Below are 20,413 nucleotides of genomic sequence, written 5' to 3'. Positions count from 1 at the left end.
CAGGATGGTGTAGGGTGCTGAGCTGGGTTACCTGACCAGTCTTCCAGTGGCATTCTTGACTGTGCCACCCACAATCAACTCCTCCTGCCAATGCATATACTTCCTGGATAAACCTTGACATCCACCATTCAAAACAAGGGCCACATCAAGAGGCTGTAATGAAAAGACAGCCACATAATTACGGGAATTAGTAGGCAGGTCACATGCCTCGTTAAAATCCAGTGCGTTAAGGGCTTGTTTGTTTCAGAGAAAACATTAATAACAAGGCTAATGAGGGTTATGCTAAATCTTACAGCAAAACTTAGCTCTGTAAACAACCTTAGTTCCATACACCAAATTAAAAAAGAAACAAAACTCATGGCAAATAAAATCTTTAAGATGAAAATATAAAAGAGAGCTGTAAATGAAACAGAAAGGCTTTTTTCCCTGCACTCTCTGGAAACTCACTTTGGTTGAATTTTTGTTGGGGGCTGTGGCAGGGCAATCTGGGTCGGCTGGGTTGAGGCAGGGCCGGTCCATGTACCCATGGCCAACTTCAGCTTTATTCAGCATTTCCTCCCAGCTGTCCACTTGGTAGTTTATTTTCTTTAACTCTTCTAGGAATTCCAAGGGGTCAAAGTTTGTCCACCGCAAAGGAGGCTTACCTCTGCAAAAGAAATTAAGAGGGGAGGCCATGAAAAACCAGCTTCAGACAGGCAGGAGGGCACCATGGCTGCATCTGCGCAAAACAGGCCGTTCAAAGCAAAATTCTGGGACTTGGGTATAAAGGGAAAATATAGTATTCCTCCCCAGGAAAGCCATTTACAAACAAGTCAGGAAAAGAGCTTGCAATTTAAAGCAGACATCAGAGACTTTTAATCCACTAATATTATACTTAATATCTTTTAAAAAATTAGCCGGTGGGGGTGGAGGTAAGTACTTCTAAGTAGAATACAGAGATCCAAAATTAAAAACCAAAAGAGAATTACAATATTATATTAGTATCTTCTAGCTTTAAAAAAAATGTTTTCTAGATGTCACTAATCAAAGTATCTGACCTGTAACCGCCAACGACTCATTCTTGTGTGCCCTCTTTTGACAGGCTGGCAGTGGGGTGGGTAAGCCCCCCATGGGCTCTGCCATCACCACCATCACAGCCACTTCCCCCACACTCACTTTGGAAATTGTGCTGTTGACAGACCAGAAAGGCTTTTGGCTGCCTGTTATGTGGTTCAAACCGCACTGTAGCTGCTTAACCAGGCTGAAGTCATTATTCAGACTCTCCCAACCAGAAAACACAAAACCCCTTATTTCCCATCTAAAACTGTACACTGAAGGTCAGGGGATGGCCACTGCAAATTACTTTTGCAGATACGTGCCGGCCAGGACGGAGGCAATAACCCAAGCACTAACTCTTGCGTAATTAGCTGAAAAATGCCTACACTGAGTAACCATCGTTCTTTAAATGATGTGGTATATGTAATTCCCAACTGCTGGGTTATGAAGCATCCCTTGTCATGGCCTTCACAGAGGGCATATTTCCCCCTTAAACATCATTACTGTGGTCTAAAGAAGGGTTCATATATTACTTTGCAGGAAGATCTTGAACCTTAGCTTGAAGTATGTCTTTGTGACATGTAGCCAGTAATAAATTCTCTTCTTAAAGGTCTGAGTGTTGGTGTGCATAACTACAAGCATTTTATAAAGAGTTTTTAAAAAATTGCACAGACTGTGTGATAATTTGCATTTATTTGCATATAAATAGGTTGGTAAAAGTGAATGAAATTTAATGATGCCTACAGAACTGTTTTTGAAAAGAGAAAAAACATTCTGCTGAAATCCCCTCTTCCCCCCACCATTCACTCAAAAAAAAAATTTGCTTGGAATTTCAATGTTTTTATCTCTTGTCCAAAACTGAAACAGAATAAACAATGATAAGCCACACCGGAAACTGTCACAGAGCCCAGCAATTCAACACCGAGGGTACACTTACAGGAGGTATGCTGTCCCCGACTGTAACTTTGCCCCTTCCCAGAAGCAGTCCAAAGGTGTAATGATTAAGCAAGGGTAAAGGTATTCTATTATCTGTCAAAGTAAAACAAGAGGAGTGAGTGCATCAGGCTAACACTGCTGGGGTGGTTTCCAGAAACTACCAACATTTTTCCCTCTTTGCAAACAAGAAAAGACTGTACCTGATCCATGTAGCCTGTCTCTGTGATAAGTTCCCCTGACTTGTAGCACAAATGTTCCAACTTCCATTGCCTATTGAGATGAAAAGCAGAGAAAAATAAAAAAGTAAAACAGAACACTTCTTACTGCAGTGAAATGAGCTAAAAACAGGAGCAACAGGACTTATCAAAAGGCTGTAATTTCTATCACGCTGAAGTGTCTGTCAAAACCAGCAGAGCTTTTGCCAAGCAGAAAGCTGGCAAGCCTGCTTTAATGAATAGATAACACTGGATCGTAATTAACATGTGGGGTGTTTATGTAAATGAATGCTACCCAAGTACTTGAAAAGTCTTGTTTCCTTAAGTGTTCCACCAATAATCTTGTTTACACCATTAATCTGCTTTTCTACATACATTAAACAACCTGCACAATCCAGTGGAATTATCACAAATTCAAAATAAGTGGAGCTTGAGTTAGTGTAGTGAGTGTTGGGATATATTCAGGTAGGAAATTACTGGCTTTTATTTATCTTTCTTTACTAGTAGATGTTATTTGTAGGTCATGTTTGAAACATTCCTGCTCTTAATCACAAATGTTATAAACAACCTCTGCCAGGTAGACTTGGATTCCCAGTCTGGTAGACATGACCTCAAATACATGGACTATGTGTTAACTTGATTTTAGAATCTTTAGGAGAGTGTTCTATAATAAACCCATGGCTTTTTCAATGTGTTTAGGGAAACAAGCCTTACTCAAAAATAAAAGGGTATTTGGAAAGAATAGAGATGGAAAATCAAAGGAATAAAAACAAAAATTAACCGCCACCCGCCCCCCCCCTCGCAAACTGCTCTGCTTTATTGGTCTTCTTAGAAGCCTGTCTTCACCCAAGGGCACTTTTTGTGCTTTGTGTCCTCGTCCCTATACTTTTTTCTAGAATTTTCCCATCTTTCGCTCAGTGCCCTTTTGAAATTCTACCTTCCTGCTAGTAAGTTTCCTTTGCCTAACGCTGGTTAAAATGACCCTCCTGTAGAGCCCTGGCTCCTATCTGGTACCTGAGGTGTGTAAAGTGTGCACTGCTCATGTGGCTTTGCCTGTGCCTACCTGTGCTGACTATATTTCCTTCCCCAGTATAAGGGCTGACATTACCCATTCATTCATCCACCCATCTCTCCCATCTTCTCCTTCCCTCCACTTACTTATCAACCTGCTGACCATGTAGGTATGTGTCTGTCTGTCTGTCTGACTCTGTGTCTTTCTCCTTAATTCTGTGTAGTGCCATCAGAATATTCAACATAAGCAGGTTTTCAATGCCATCTGCTGAGCTGGTTCTCTGTGTTTGCTTGAGAAAGATACTGTTGATCATTCATTGGGCATGGATCCAGAAGAAGGGCTTTGAAGCCTGGATTGATAATTTAATAACCCTAGGATCTTGGACAAGTGCTCCATTTGATCTCATTTTAATTTTTTTCATCTAAAATATGCATATATTGAATATGCAAGGGTTTGTTCCTGTGCCTAACTCTGGGTCCATCTTAGCTTCCTTGAAAAAGATGTAACTTCACAGTAGAGAACCTTAATCTTGTCCTGAAGAATGTGAGTGACAGGTGCCTCAGTGTAGGTCTTCACATATGATGTATATGGAACAACCCATGCCAGATTCTCCACAGGGCCTTTGACTGCAAATTTTGCCATCTAGACCAGACAGTTACTTTCTCTACAATGCACACTACTGATGGGAAGAGAGCAGGTTGCTGAAATATGTTCACACATTTCCGAAAGCCTTTTCCTACATACATCTGATCTTTCCCCTGCTCAACAACGGGCCACATGTGCATATGGCTCCTATTCTGAAGTGACTGACAGTATAGACATATTAAGGGAAATAAAAAAAGATGTTAATTTTGTTCCAAAACTCTCTGAAAAGTTGTATGTATGAATTTCCTTCACTCAGACATCCCAGAGAATTCCCAGGGAGGGTCAACACCCACTCTTCCATTGGCTTTGTAACTAATGTCACCTGTACATGCAAAGTAGGAAAACTAATTTCTTCTCCATCTCTCCCCTCTCATCTCTCCCTCTGCCCTTCAACATTGTTGAATGAGACTACCCAAAATGTAACTGCTCCAAAGAAAGGTTCAGTAGTAGAGATAATTTACCAAGTTAACAAAATACCCAATTTGAGAAAAAATATCTTAAGCAATGAAATAAAGCCTAGGTGTGCAGCCCTCCCTCCAAGCAAATGAAATGACATTCATTTGTGGACCATGCCAAGATACTCATTTGAAATACATTATAGGGCAGGAGAGATGGCTCAGAGGCTAAGATCACTTGTTGCTCTTGCAGACGATGGGCTTGGTTCCCAACACTCACATGGCAGCTCACACGCTCTAACTCCAGTTTCAGACTGCACACATGTGGTATACAGACACATATGCAGGCACTCATATGGTCAAACACATCCCTAATCTGAAAACTTGATATCTGAAAAGCTCTAGAATCTGAAACTTTTTGACACCAACATCATGCCACAAATAGAATACTCCATATTGTGAAACTCCATTTTTTGCACAAAAATAAGTACTAAAATATGTAAGACATATTGGAACATAAATCAATTCTGTCTTCAGCCTTGGATCTTGCCCCCAATAAATCTTATTACCTACATGGAAGTATTCAAAAATAAATTTTTAAATGTTTGACACATGTCTGGGTCCCAAGAATTTTGGATAAGGAAAATTCAATGTGTAGTATTTTGCTATCAAACTCTAAAAACAAATCAAGATGGGGAAGTGCTCAATGGTAGCACTGTGCAACATCTATGAAACCCTGGGCTCTAAAGTTATAAAACTGTTATTTAATTATCCGAAGGCAATGTTATTTATGGAAACAAAGGGCCTACCTGCTGACCTGTGCAGATGACACAGAGCTGCCTTACCTGTTATACATGTAGACATGCACACGGCTGGCCTGGAGGGCTGAGTCCAGGTGTTGCAGGAGAGCCTCTGTGGTTAGGACATTAGCGCCTTCTTCTTTTGGAGTCTGTATCATGAGTTGAGGATTAAACATAGCCTCTTCTCCTATCTTCTGCCGGGTATAATTTAATTCTCGACTCACTCGTCCACCAACTGACAAACATGGATAGGTATCGATCAGAACAGAACTCACCTCAAAATTGTGTTGTCTTGCTCCCTAAAAGACAGGTTCAGTAACAAGGAACAAACCGGCGATGAAACTTGAGTTAGCAGCAATGCTGGCTTTGGGAATGATAAGCCTAATAAAAACAATACTCTCTAAGCACAGTGTCTGTCAAATACTCAAATCTACTGGATGCATTCTGACTAGACACCCTGAGTCTAAAGGGAAGGGGATGGGAAACACGACACGCCTTTCTCTTCCCTGCGAACCAGACCAAAACACCTTTAATCACTTTTGCTTATATAAACAATATGCCTGCAGCACATTTCATGATAAATGCTGCAATTTACACTCTTCTCTCTAGCACAGGTAACAAGGAAAAGTTTCTCCTCTGTGGAAAAATCCACAAGGAAGGTGGTTCAGTGAGTGTTCAGAACACAACCTGTGGGCAGGTGAAGACTGTGATTCAAGTCAGAAGAGCCAGGGGAACTGCACAGCAGAGCAACAGTGGATCAGTCATGGCGATTGCAGGCACCCCTGGAACCTCGTTCCATCACGATCATTTGGTCAGTATCCAGAAAACAGGCCTCAGGTTCTGAGTCACTTGGGGGGAGTGCCACCTGTGTCTGGAAGCTCCCAGGTGATGCTGGACCTCCTACTGAGGCCAAGGAGGCGCCCTATCCAGCACCAACCTGTCTCTTCTACAAGTTAGCTAAAGCTAGGCATGCTGGCAAGCAGGTCCAATTGGCGGTTTTTAAATTATTTTTACTCTGGATCTCCTTTCTGTGTTCTTATGCGTAAACTCAGATTGCCACCTCTGTGCTGAGAGGCATCTTGGGAAGACAGATGTCAGAGGATCTGCCTTCCATGTGCACACAAGGCAAAGGAAGCTGGTCTGAATAATTCCCAAAGTCACCGATAAGCTCAGAGTTTCTGAAATGCAGACCTCCGGCAATAGCCTGGAAAGAACTCAGTGATTGTCACTTTCCCACGAAGAGGAATCCTTTTTCTTCAAGTTTAGTATTCAAGGACATAAACATTTGGTTTGGGAAAGTAAGTAAGTACTGAGAACAGTGGGCTGTTTGGTTCTCTTGGCATATTTTATAAACAAGGGGGGCAGTCTACAAAGCAAACAATGCCCTCATTAGGAAAACTAGTACAGAATCTCAAGCTGGCAGGACCCTATGTGTAGGTCCACGAAGCCGCCAAGGCCACCATGGAGCTCAGAGGTGAAGAAGCTAAGGCATGGTGTGGCTGTGGGAGCAGGGCAGCAAAGGCTCATAAAAGGTATTCCAAGTGTGCAGACAGCTTGACGAATGCCAAAGGGAACAGCTGAGGCTTTACCAGTGTCAAGTTATGGAAAAGCAGGATGAGGGTGTGGCTCGGGGCCGGCCTGGCATTCACAAGGTGCTGAGTTCAGCACTAGGGAAACTTGGAAACTGCATCCCTCTCATCCTATCCAAAGACAGTCTCTTGTTCACTGCTGTCAAAGCCACTAGCCAGCTGAATTTGACATCTGCCAGTGTAGAAGCACCGAGAAGCACTCCTGAAAAGCTACAAGGCAACCCAACATCTGCTCAACCTCTTCATTTTTCCTCGCCTCCTTGTGACCAGATCCTGTTCAACACACTGTGCTTCCTTTTGCTTTTAAAATTAAAACTCAGGTGACTTCAAACCAAGAGGTTGTTAGTAATAATAATAATAATAATAATAATAATAATAATAATAATAAAATGTTTTTAAAGATAAAATAAAAATTGAACAACAAAACAGAGTCTCTCCCTCCCCCAACAAACTGCTTTTACAGCGAGGAGCTTTCTGTGCACATCAAGACAGTTTGTTTGATCAGACTTTACTCCTGACCCCAGGGCCTAAGCAAAGAAGTCTGTCTCTATTTAAAGCCCCCAAAAAGTGCTCACAAAGATAAGAAATCCACTGCACGGTATATGTCACACTGCTGAGGACATCACTGTACACTTTCAAACTAAACTCTCATCATAGACGGTTTCACAAAGGAGATTCTTGCCAGGTGGTGGTGGCGGTGGCGGTGGCGGTGGCAGTGGCGGCCGCCTTTAATCCCAGCACTTGGGAGGCAGAGGCAGGTGGATCTCTGAGTTTGAGTCCAGCCTGGTCTACAGTGAGTTGCAGGACAGCCAGGGCTACACAGAGAAACCCAGTCTCGGAAAAAACAAACCAACAGAAAGGATATTCTCACAATAGAAAAATATAGTTCACAGGCCCTATTACCACCCTATGGTGTATGTTAAAATAAATGTACTTTAAGCAACTAAATATCCATTCTATCTCTGTGGGTATATATCTTTGTTCTCTTTGCTCTACTGGTAAATATTCATGAGTATCTTTTTACAAGATTTAATATTCTCAATCATGGGTATTTGTGTGTGGGGGGGGCGATATGAGTTATGCACTTGAGTGCTGGTATCTACAGAGGCAAGAAGAGGACATCAGAACCCCTGGAGCTGGAGCTACAGTGTTTATGAGCTACCCTATGTGGGTATGGGGTACTGAGTTCAGGTCCTCTGCAAAAACAGTATGCTCTCTTAACTGCTGAGCCCACTGTTATGAATCTCACCTATGTGACAATCAGTACCAGTCAATGCAAGACCACAACCATCAGTGATAAGGTGGACCAAGCAAGCAGAGTTAAAACTCTTCTTTAAAATGTATGCTGAGTACCTGTGCCTTAATGTACATTCTAGGCCTAACATTTCGCTTTGTATTTAACGGAGTGTTTTTGCCAAATGACTAGCTAACTTCAGTACATTTAGCTGCATCATTTCATGTCACCCACAGTTTTTTAAACAACTTAACTCACTCAGCCACTATCTATTGACCTCTGAGTGCATAAGGAGTATGGCATGTGGTATGTACTAAGGAGTAGGAATGCTTAGTGGACAGGACCAGACATTCCTCTCTAAGGCTCTGCGCTCCAAGAGGGCTACAGGGCCAGTGACATGAACAGGCAATGCCAAGAAAACCAAGTTTCACGAAGAAAAATAAGGTGGTGTGGAGCAGAAAAAAAAAAAAAAAGCAATGCTGGGAGACGACACGGTGAAGGAAGGAGGGTGGCTGGAACCGGTGAAATCTGACTGTCGTTCGTACCAACTGCAGATCCATCCTGTCTCACAGCAGCAAGCACCCAGGCACCAGGAGCGAGCTAAGAAACGGAAGACTTTCAGGACAGAGCAATGGTGAATCATGGCAGAAGGACAACCTGAAGTTGCCCATTCACTACTTTGCTGCCTTCCTGATGCTCTGAAGTCCCAAAGAACCCACTTCAGATGATGACAGCCCTGCAGACAAGAGCTGGTCTCCTGCCACTGACTTAAAAAGATCTGAAGGGCACAAGGGCTTGGGGGTGTGTGTGACCCCATTTACTACCTACAGCAAGTATCAAAGTTCTGTAATCTAAAAACAATTTGCTTGGGGTTTAGGATGTAGTTCAGTGACAGAAGGTTCATCTAACAAGTAGAGGGCCCTAGGTTCAACTCCAGAAATGAAAGAAAGAAAGAAAGACAGAAAGACAGACAGAAAGACAGACAGAAAGGAAGGAAGGAAGAAAGAAAGAAAGAAAAAAAGAATATATTTAATTTTAAATGGTATCTCTTTTCTTCTTGGCTACTTGAGACTGCCTGACTAAGAAAGTTATCTATATTAAAGCCCTGATCTCTTTCCTACCTACAAGGTCAAAGTCCCTCTTGCATACTTTCTAAATAAATAATTTAATGTTTACAAAATAATGCAGGAAAGTACCTATGGAACAAAATGAGCCATGAAATTCAGTATTCCTTAGTTAGTTATAGGCTCAGTGAACCATAGTGGCAGCCATGATTGCTGAGTAATGGTCTATGGATATTTACCTGATTTCTGAGAAGTTTACTCATTTTTAGTTTTTTGCAACGCAGACTTCCTTGTAAACAAGACAAAAAAAGAAAAAGGGAAGTAGAGAGGGAAGGAGGGAGGGAAGGAAGACATATGAGAAGAAAAGACTTCCTAGACACATGAATTAAAAACAAGTTTAAGGGCTGGAGGGAGGCTCAGCAGTTAAGAGCAGCACTCCTCTTTTAGAGGACCCGAGGTCAGTTCTCAGCACCCATTTCAGGTGACTCACATCTGCCTGCAACTCCAGCTCCAGGGGATCTATTCTAATGCATCTGGGTACCACATTTACATACCCACATGCAGACCACACCCACAAACACATAATCAAAAGTAATAAAAGAAAAAAAATAATGTAAGTTCAATGGCAGAGTGCTTCCCCAGCAGGTAAGAAATTCCAGGTTCAATCACCAAGTACTGAATAAACCAGGTATGGTGATGCAGTCCTGTGATCCCAGCCCTCAAGGTGTAGAGGCAGGAGGATCAGACGCTCAAGGTCATCCTTAGCCTTATAGTGACTTTAAGGAAGGATCAGCATGGACTATATGAGATCCTATCTAGTTAACAAATAAACAGGCTCAATACATACACCTTTACTGCATCTTTTAATCCTTCTCATCCCTAAATGTATTATTTCTAACAATAAAATCACTAGTCTCTCCCAACAAGACTCAGGATCCCAAGACTCCAAATAATCTTTTGCATTTGTATGATACTGTCTATCCGCAGAGCTCTTAAAATCACTATTTGCTTAGAGAAACTTTGATTGTAGCTGTAACTCCATTAACCCAGGCCAGCTGTGTTGCACAGGCACAGACCTCAGTTTCCAGCACCACCACTGGAGGAGGGAGATCTAGGACAAGGCCATAATGGGGCTGTAAGAGGCAGGCAGTACTGATCTAACCCAACTACTTTGCCAGCTTCCTTACAGCTCAGGGGTGACTGGAAGCATCAAATTCTGTATCAGTGAGTATACTAAGCTCACAGTTTGAGCTTTGAGAATGCAGATAAATAACTTCCATCTTATTTACTGGACAAATTTGTTGGATTAATTGTTTAATTGTCACTAAGGAGGCTGCACTGTTTAACAGGACCCCATGGACCATAGCCTCGTTTTCCTTCTGATCCTGAGCCCTCTTTCTTTTAAATTGTACATATCATTCTCTACAAATTTAAAGCTGACACCAGTAGTTTGAAAGAGGTGGGACAAGCATCGCTTCTGCAAAGAATTTCTCAGTCAGGCTCTGTGTGTCCTTTTCTCCTCAAATCATCGAGCACAGTTTTCCAAAGGGAAGCATGGGGCAGAGCATTCAACTAAGCCATACCCTCCGGATGGGCACCATTCCAATCTACTACAGACCCAAGCTGCTTCCCCACAATGTCCCACACTGAAGTCACTGCCTTTCACACAGCCCAAGGAAAAGATGTACCCAGCATTCCCAATTAAATTTTTCAGCAAAAGCTTCTTGTGAATTACTGAAAGATGATCTGAAGTTTCAAATCAAGGTGTCGTGTTTCTCCCCCAATGAGTGAACAGCAGAGGCAAACCAGGAGCATGGAACACACTCAGACTGTGTTGCACAAACAAATGAATGAACGACCTCAGAATAGAGCCCTGGGAACAGGCAGTCATCTGTACAAGATATTAATTCCCCCCAAAGCCCCCAAAAGTCAGTCAGTCAAAACAAATGACCCTTTCAGCCTGAAAAGTACCCACTCAGAGTCCAATTAGGAAAATGGGGTCTGTGCATACTAGGGCACATTCACATTTGATTAATCCTGTGAATTATCTAGCAGCCTCAAAGAGAGACTTTCAACCTTTAGCTGATTCAGTTCCTTCTTTCAGTGATGTGACCAGTTACCAAGAGGGCCAAAATATACACACTGCTAAAACGAAGAACTCTAAAATGATTGGCACTGGCTCGTTTCTAAAATGAAAGAGAAATGGTAGTAACGTAGACAGTGAACCGGCTGAAAACTCTGGATGGAGGGGGGGTGCTGCTCAATGGTCAGGACCTTTTCTTTCTTTCTCATCATGAGAGTATGAAGTGCCTACCATGGGAATATGCTGGAATCAGACAGCTCAAAGTGTACTGGTCCCTCCTGAAAGGACAACCACACAAAAACACGTTGAAAGCAAAGCACACTCACTCACTCATCCAGCCACAAACCACACCTCAGAGAGCTGAGGCAGGTAGTGAGTGTGCAGGTACCCACCAGAGCCCTGGGCAGGCATCCATGTCCCGCCCACCCCCACTCCATAGACCAGCAGCTCCAAGTGCCATCTGTTACCAGCCAGGGCTGTTTCCCCTGAATGGTCTTCCCTGAGACCAAACCACTCACCCTGTCAGATGCAATCATGTCAGCCCAGTACTCTGCCACCAGGTCTGCTGCCTACAGCAGCTTCCAAGAAAACCCTGCATCTGCTGGTGGCCCCTTCTTCATCAGAAATGTCAAGGGAAGGGTGTGTGTGTGCTCTTATCCACACCAAACTACAGTGTTTTCCTGACTTCCTAAAGGGCCCAGCCAGACACATCCTCTGTTCCTCACTGTGTGCTTGCCAGGCTGTGCAGTGCCCCAAGCTCCAAAGAACACCACCTCACCTGATTGCACAAGTCAAGTCTGATTATTCTGCAGAAAAGTGAGCACTGAGGGAGGTCCAACCCCTCCAGGAGGTGGAACCAGAAACCAACACAACTAATTACATCTAGTTAAGGCCTGAGTTCTTAATTTAAAAAAATAAAAAGGGCTGCCTGGCATAGTGGTGCATGCCTTTAATCCCAGCACTTGGGAGGCAGAAGCAGGCAGATTTCTGTGAGTATAAGACTAGCCTGGTCTACACAGCAAGTTCCAGGCCAATCAGGACCATATAGTAACACCATCTCAAAACACCAAAGTAAGTAAGTAAATAACAAAATGGGGCTGGGATCACTCAGCTGGTACTATGTTTGCCCAGCACATACAAACCCAAGCCTGGTGGCTCCTGTGAGTCAAACATTCAAAGCCATGCTCAGCTACATGAGCCTGTCTCAAAAAACAGAAACGGCATCAAAACCCAAGTATTTGCTGGCCATGGCTGTATATGACACCAATCCCAAGTCCCATCTCAGTAAAGCCAACTTCATGTCTGCTCTCCAGTCTTCGGAAAGCCTGTATCCAGCCTCTTCTCCTGGAGCAGGCATGCAGGGGAGACAGTAGAGTCCCCATCTTTTCAAACAGGCTCCCTGGCCTCTGGGAAATGCCACATTGGCCTTCCCTGTGCATCTGTGCAGGGAGACATGCAGCACTGGGGGCCACTTTCATGATTTTGTTGCCATCAGGATTAGCTGGATTAGGGGCCAGTACATAAGGACCCCCTGGTGCCAGGAGGAAGCTTCATCACCGGGTCAGCGTGGTGTGTGAACTATATTCTGTCAACACTACCACTTCTTTCAGTCACCAACCAAAAAAGTGGGAGAGGGGAGAACAGAGAAAAATGCTCTGAGTGGAAAATGTACAAATATCTCACTTCATCCCCCAACAGGCATTTCAAAGTGTGAGCCATTCAGGGCTGTTCTTTCAAGCAAGGGCCCTATTTGTTTTTGTTTTTTTCTCTTTTATCTGTAAAGAATTTAGTGAGTCTGACAGTGATTACAGATAGGAAGTGCTGCTGCCCACAGGGGACACACACACACACACACACACACACACACACACACACACACCCCTTTTCCCTAACCAAACAAGTACTCTGGGCAGAGTCCCACCAATAAAACCTTGTCCTCTGTTCAAAACTCCTATGTCCAAGGTAGTCCCTTTTCCCTGAAGAATAAAACAGTGTCCCATCTAGTAAGGAATTCTCCCCACATTTAATGTGAAGGAAAACAATGTGGGTAGGAAAATAGAGCAGGGAATGAGGGAAGGACTAACAAAACCACAACTTTCAACTCCTCCCCTTCCCCCTTCCTGGAAACCCTCAGGTCCATTTTCCCACCTACCCCCATCCATACCCACTCATGAAAACCTGCTTGAAGTAAAAATCACTTGTAGAGAAAGTAAGGGGATTTCTGCAAGTTTGCACAAGCATGTGTATGTGTGTGCAATGTTACAGAAGAGTTCCTCTTGCACAGAACTGGGCTGTTCCGTCAAAGCAGTACCTGTTATATTTCTGTCTTTCTCTTCTGTTTGGCGTATTCACCAACGAGAGAAAAGGAGGTAAGCTTTGGCGGCCCTGACCTGCAGCTGGGACACAATACTTTCGCACAGCCCTGCCGACCCCTGACATAAATTTTACTCCGCAGCTGGCACTTACACACTCAGCATTACCATATGTATAGCTGCGCTGTGCTCATTATGCTAATCACCTGTCTAACTCGCTGCTGCGAAAAATGGTTGTATTTAGCAGTCCAGTGCTTACCAATGCAGCTTACTGTGTGGCTGAAATGTACATTCAGACGGCCCTGAATGGCAAGATTTTTCCACGTTGCTGGCTACATTCAGGCCTCAGAAAAATTTATTCAAGTCAACTGGTTTCGGTCCGCAACAAAAAAGTTACGAGAAAAAAGTGAGTGTGTTCTTGCCCTAACATTCTGGATCTGCTTGCAAGCAAAATGATAAATCAATTGGTGTGGGAAACAAAAAGGGAGAGAGATTTCTTTGGGGAGCCCATGTGAAACTGTAGCCTATTTTAAGAAAAAAAAAAGAAGAAGGAGAAAAAGGGGGTCATCCTATCCCCCAAATCTCTAGAGAGAGCAGCTAACAGATATTTAGTCCTAATCCAGAGTCTCTCAAATCGCAAGCACTGGCCGCAGCTGAACCGGGGTATTAGACGTGCTTTTCTGGACCACAGATAGATTAAAATGACGTGTCATACTTGACATATTTTTAACTAATTATAAGAGTGTGAGAACTTCCTTAGGGGAAACAGGTAAAAACAAATAACGTCTTAGGCAGCTAGGGAAAAAAAAGTTTTAGTATTTTCTTCCTTAGACTATTTAAGCTGAGGCATTCGTGATGTATAACTATTTTGTAAAGGTTTCTGATTTCCCAGTAAAGGAGCAAAGGAAACTGAGGAGTGCGGGAGGGAAAAGGTGGGGGGGGGGGGGCGGCAGTGGGGGAGAGAAAGATGGAGTCAAGAAGCCTCAATTTCCTGTTTTTACTATTACCATTTCTTAAAGGAGTGCTCCCAAGCATGCTATGGATGGCTTTCTCAAACCAGGAAAATATTAGAGCACTTATTTTAACAATTGCCAAAATCCGATTTCCTCCTAACTCACAAAATATGTTCCTTTTTTAAACTGTGAGTCTGGTCCTTCTGAGGAAGGCTGAATACACGTTCTGTGCTCTCTCTAGATTTTCCGTCTTTTAACTGTCTGTAGCACCTGGTGGACAGCGCCAGAGGTGCCCAGCTGCTCAGCCCCGGCCAGTTGCAGCATCCCGACTTCCCTCCAGAAAGTACAGCAAACTGGAAAGCCACCTCCTAGTGCCACATCACGCAGCCTTGTGATAAACACTGGGCTTTTCTGACACTGCAGGAGGTCCTGAGGAGGGCTGGCCCATCTTGGCCTAGCTTCCCCTTACCTTTCAGTTTAACTATGAGCAGACAGCAAGAGCACCGTTCACAGTAACTTAAGGATGCTCCGAGGAGACCCTCACACTCTTCCTACTCACTCCAACCCCTATGCTGTCCAACTTTTGTTTGTCTGTTTGGGCAGCAGAGGGGCTCTAGCTTTGGGCGTGCTAGCAAGTGCTGTACTACTGAGCCACATCGCCAACCCCCTGTACAAAAGGCAAGCTGCTTCTCTACGGCGTTTTAGCACAGGATGCTGTTTGCTGCCTTCTAAAGTGTTAATTTATCTGGGTTTTGTACTTCCAAATCTTGACTGTGCAGCTCCTAACTCAAGGAGAACCACTGTGCTCAGTGGACAGACAGCCAACGGCCTGCTCTGCAACTCTGGGTCTCCTGCTTTTCTTAAATAGGAGATGGACCACCCTGCCTTGTGGCACGGAGCAGTGTTTACATTGCAATCCTTGACTATGTAATACATCTGGCATTTTTGGGCAGGATCCCTGAGCTAGTAGCCAGAAGCTCGTAAGCACACTGACTGAAAGCCCATTTCTAGCTCCTGCTTTCTTCTGTTCGTGTCTCATCAATAGCTGCAAACCATCTCAGCTGCTAAGCTGAGCACATCTGCACCAGCTTCTGTGTTTATCCCCACAGGAGGGATACAAAGCATGTACTGTGATATGCATGGAAACCTGCTTCTTCACTGGCCTCACCTCCACAGACAAGTGCCATGGGGCCCACAGGCAGGGTTGACTATTCAGTCCAATTCACACCTGGGCTTCTGGATTACAAGTAAGGCCCTGCCTTCTCATATTAAATCTCTCCAACAACCTTGTCTTTCATCAGAAGGTACCTGACTGTCCACCAAGAAACAGTTTCCCTAACACAAGGCAACTGTTTTGCCAATTATGCTCTAAACTCCAATTAAATCCCAACATCACTACCCTAACCCCTGACCCCCGAGGGGCAAGGGATGGGATACAACTTTCTGGACAGTAGACTCCTGCACACCTCACAACATTCAGGCAGTTTCTCAATGGCAGCATTTTACTGTCTATCTAGGAAGGCTAATTTTTTTTTCTGCCAAATCTACTTAAATGTAAATATGCAGGAAAAATTTAATTTAATGTAGCATAAAGGGAATATCAGTCTAATATAAAAGGATCCACAATCTAATTTGAGAGGGAGAAACCCAGTAAGGAACCCAAATTCAGAGACTGGCAGAAAACGCAACAGAAGAGCTTGTATTTCTGGGGCAATCCTGACTGTATCTGTGCATTCAAAAAATGTTGGCACTGAGAAGACTCCAAGAGCTTCTTCCTTCGGTCCACGCCGAACTGCCTCCCCAAGCAGAACCTTCTGAACTCTGGGGTGTTAACAGAGCTCTCATGAGGATGGAACATCTGAGGCTATAGAGTCAGCCAAAAACCGGGTAAGATAATCAGTCCCTTCTATCTCTATCAAAGCTCTGTATTTCCACTGGCTCTGGTGGGTGTTCCATTTAGGGAAAGGCTGAAGTAGGGTTCCTGGGTGGAAATGTATGGTTTGTGTCTCACTTAGCAGCTCAGAGATGGTACAGGGCTCAATTCTCCCCTACATCATGTGCCACAAGGACGGGGGCTAAGACTTACTTCATATACTGGCCATTTATTTTATACACACAGAAAGAACATGTCCATGGTTCCTGAAGTTACCTTATAAGTCTGGAAAAATGTCTGGAAACCTCAACAGGAAGAGCAGCTCTTCTGCTGGCAGAACCCAATAGAGTACTCCATGGACCCCACCACCCCAGGAGTATGATGGTTCTGCCGCTAGTGCCTCACACCACTGGTTCAAAAGGACCATCTACCAGTTCTTTCCTAACTGACCAGATGAAAGACCTTTTCAGAGTTGACACACTTGTGAGGAAATGAACTTGAGCAATTTAGGAGTGAGTGGGTAGGAGCAAGGAGGGTAGGGGGGGCAAGAGGGGAAGAGAGAGGAAGCAACCTGCCAGGAGCCTGCAGCAGGCACTGGAAATAACGGCAGTAGAATATGAGAATCCTAGGGGTACAGTGATTTTTAGGGACCATCTCCCCCCACTTAAAGTGTCAAAAGAGTGTTGCCAAGAGATCAAAGACTTTTGTGAAAAATGGCTTCCATGAAATCTAGTCTCCTTCAAAATAACTGTAAAATATTGTATTTAAGAGCCCTGACACATCACCCCCTGAGCAGAGCACACGCATCAGGTCACTCTCAGGCACTGACCATGTGGGAGGCAGCCACAAGAAGCCCCTCTGCACCCAGAAACCCCTCTCTACAGAACTTGGGACCGACCCCCTCCCCAGCAAGAGAAATTAGGCAAGAGGGAGTAAGTACCACCTCACCCAAAGTGGATAGGGTTCCAGGGGTCATGGGCAGGTCAGCACTGAAGGAGAAATCCAGATGAAATATAAACATGGTATTGTGGAAAGCAGACCAATCTCCCTAGCTCTCCAGCCAGCATTAATCTCGGCATCAGCTGTGGTGTATAACCTAAACACACAGACCAGGCGGCTCATACATCTGGAAGCTGTCATCTCCTGGAAGCTCCAAGCAGCGCTGGATGCATCTGAAACAGTCCATGACCCAAACTGGCTTATGAACGAACTTCTTGGTGTGTCAAGAATGGTGGGCAGCATAGAGATGGGTTCAGAGCTCACCAACTGCCCTGCGTGGGGAATACCTGGGCCACCTGCTATTTTTTGCAAGCAGTTATTGGTGGTTTTTACTTGTCATTCATTTTACTCTGAGTACAAAGGGAATAGAGTAACAACAATTTGGTTGCACCAAGTGTACACTTGCTCTTTGAATAACCACCTCTTGTTCATCAAATTGTGCAGACACACACACACACACACACAGTGGTGCCTTTGCAGACCCAATTAGACCTGCAAAGCACAGGTCTTCTACCCAGTCATGTATCATCCAACTCAGGGGTTCTCAGTTGGGGCATCCAGCAATGAATGGGGCTTCTGACTTAACTAGGACAGTGCTGCTGGGACCTAGTGGATAGAATCCAGAGGCTCTACTGAACACCCTTCAGTGTGTACAGCCTCTCACAGCGGAGTATTATGTAGTCCCAAATGGCAAGAGTGCCAAGGCTGAACAACTGAAGGACAGTGGCTCTAACTGTGCAAAGCACAAGAAAGCATATGGTACAGAATTGAGAGTGCAACTGCCCATCAAATAAGCTTTTTTTTTTTTTTTTTAAAGTAAAGTCTTCTATTTCTCTTTAATAAATTCTCACCCTCCTCCCCGATACTGGCCTTAAAGCCCTCAACAATCAAACACCAGGGCAATATGGAGTCATTTCAAGGTTGTTGCCCTTTTCAAAAAAGGAGGCCAGGCGCTGGCTAAGCTTTTATCTCGGGGAGATAAATGAAGATTCTGTCACAGGAGTACCTTGACAACAAACTTGTGACAGAGAGCTGGAGGAGAGGGAGGGAGTATGCAAAGGGAAGCAGATATTAAGGAGAGCAGGAGGGCAGATCTGCTAAGTCAAAAGAAAGAAATGCCACTGGGAAATGCGAAGGGTTTTAAAAAACAAAACAAAACAAAACAAACAAAAAACTAGTTTCTTTCAGCACCCTGAGAAGCAAATACAAGCACTTCTGATATCAGGAAGAGTACCAGGAGATAATTAAGAACCACAGATCCAGCATCTTGAAGAGCGAGCCTGCAGGCCCCAGCTACTCTCCGTGGCACACACCCCTGTAGATCTTCCAAACCACCGGACGTCCAACTCCCCCTCAGCCACCCCCTCGCTGGTCACTGGAAGATGAACACTTAAGGCCACCTCTTCCTTCTGCCTAGACTGTCCTTCACCTCCACCCTCCCGGCCTGGGACCATCCTGGAAGTCTCCACCGATTTCCCGAACAACTTGGCAATCAACCATCTACTCACTGATCTACAGATTGTCACCACCCTCTCTCTCAAGGGTTCTGGGCAGTGCCCGGTGCAGAGCAGGCACAGAGAACCCACACTGACCAAATACTTCTAGCTGGAAATCACCATGTGATTTTGTGTTTATGTGCCACCATGTTTCTGTGACAGCAGGTGCCCAATGACACCAAGATCTTTATCAAACCTTTTTGGTCCATTCACAAGTAAGCTCTTGTTGACACCTGTGACGTGCAAAAAAATACACCCTAAGACTCAGGTAGTCACCTCATATGTAACCGTCAGTTTCTTGAAAGGCAATTATTAAACCAACATCTTAAGAGAACAAAGCATTATCACTTACACATGCATAGACGCTGTGTACTTGTGAGAAGGGAGGGAAACTCTGTGGTGAATGGACTGACTGTCTTAATAAGCTCCATTTCTTCAGGATGATAAGCCATGGCTGTCGAGGAGATTCCTTAATTTTCTGGTCATATTAAAAATATTTTGGCAGACAGAACACACACAGTAAGCCTGTGTATAGACACACACAAGCACAAAGGCAACTCATCACAGGAGAAATAGCAACCGTTCTGTCTCTCCAGCTTCCCTTTTCTCTTACAATCTGTCTTTCCTCTCTTCTCATCTTATCTGTGTGTACAGCAAGCTCTTGGCTCTTGCAATCACACCCAGAACCTGAAGAAAGGATCATGTCACAGATGACTTCGCTGACAGTGATAAAGAATTTATCTAAGAGACTGAAGCAAAGATGAACCTGAACTTGGGCCTACTGCTCACTGTAACTCACTGATCTCCACCATCACCCATAAACACTGGGAATTTACTCCTAAAAGCAAAGGCTCACAATATAACATTAAGTTCCATATAAGACCTCTAGTTACTATGACAATGGGTTCCCCAACCCAATTTATGAAACTTGCTTCTTGTAGAAGGCAAGAATGAATAAATGAATGAATGAGGCCAAGGCAGTATCAGACTAAGTGACCTAAATCAATGGTAGGTAAAGTGAACATGACTGGACATGTAGATGACCATTCATGATCATAATTTGGAAAGAGTGACAACTGTTATATGGAACGTTATACACATATATGAGGTGGCTCAGTGGAGGAGGGTTTGTCTAGCATGACGGCGCTCCAGGTTTGTACTAGTGGGGGGGGCACCCTCAAGATGCCAAAAGCAGGCCAGGGTGTCTGTCTGCCTCAGGTGTGACCCCCCTTACTGAACATCTTCCCACTTAACTCTGCAGTCCCTCTTCATAAATCTCACGTCATTCTTGAAACAACTGCTCCGACTACTAAAAAGCAAATCACTGTATGGTCATAGTGTGGAAAAAGCTCTATTTCTACACTACAGCCCTGCTGGTCAGTTCCCGCGCTGAGGACCTTAACTTTCCTTTCCGGGGGTCTTGCAGGCCGTGGCCTGTTTCTACTACAACACCCTGTTGCCTCCTGTCTCTCTAGTACTCCTGCCTGCCTCAAGACACCCACTAAGGCCTTTTTCCTCCTAATTTAACTTGCATGGACCAGTTCAAGTGTAAACCTAAACTTGGTGAAAATGCATTGAGTTCCAGAAGTCTGAAGCACAGGACACTGGGCACTGTCTCCCACCACAGTGCCTAAAACAGTACAGAAACTCAGGAAATTTGTTGCTAGGGGACTTGTGGGTGCTCAATAAAACTATTCCCTGAACTACCAATGACAAGGAAGCAAAGTGGGGTAAATTACCTAATGGAATCAATCCAAAAGACACTTGTATTC

At 44.2% G+C, this 20,413-nt stretch overlaps 1 protein-coding gene across 4 annotated transcripts in view; it reads right to left on the bottom strand.

Moving 5' to 3' along the window:
- Positions 1–20,413, bottom strand: part of Ptch1 (patched 1) — a 66,207-nt gene that overhangs the window by 34,855 nt on the left and 10,939 nt on the right. For all 4 annotated transcript variants that reach the window (XM_052727038.1, XM_052727037.1, XM_052727040.1 and 1 more), the window contains 5 exons: positions 5,084–5,273; positions 2,172–2,241; positions 1,973–2,064; positions 448–646; positions 32–153 (listed from right to left, as the gene is read on the bottom strand). In XM_052727038.1, coding sequence (XP_052582998.1) covers positions 32–153; positions 448–646; positions 1,973–2,064; positions 2,172–2,241; positions 5,084–5,273 — 673 coding nt within the window. The remainder of the gene's footprint in view (positions 1–31; positions 154–447; positions 647–1,972; positions 2,065–2,171; positions 2,242–5,083; positions 5,274–20,413) is intronic.

Source organism: Peromyscus californicus, unplaced genomic scaffold (assembly GCF_007827085.1).
Source record: "Peromyscus californicus insignis strain IS unplaced genomic scaffold, ASM782708v3 Scaffold_8__1_contigs__length_139910024, whole genome shotgun sequence".
Lineage (NCBI taxonomy): Eukaryota > Metazoa > Chordata > Mammalia > Rodentia > Cricetidae > Peromyscus > Peromyscus californicus.
This window is presented reverse-complemented; position numbering and strand designations above follow the sequence as displayed.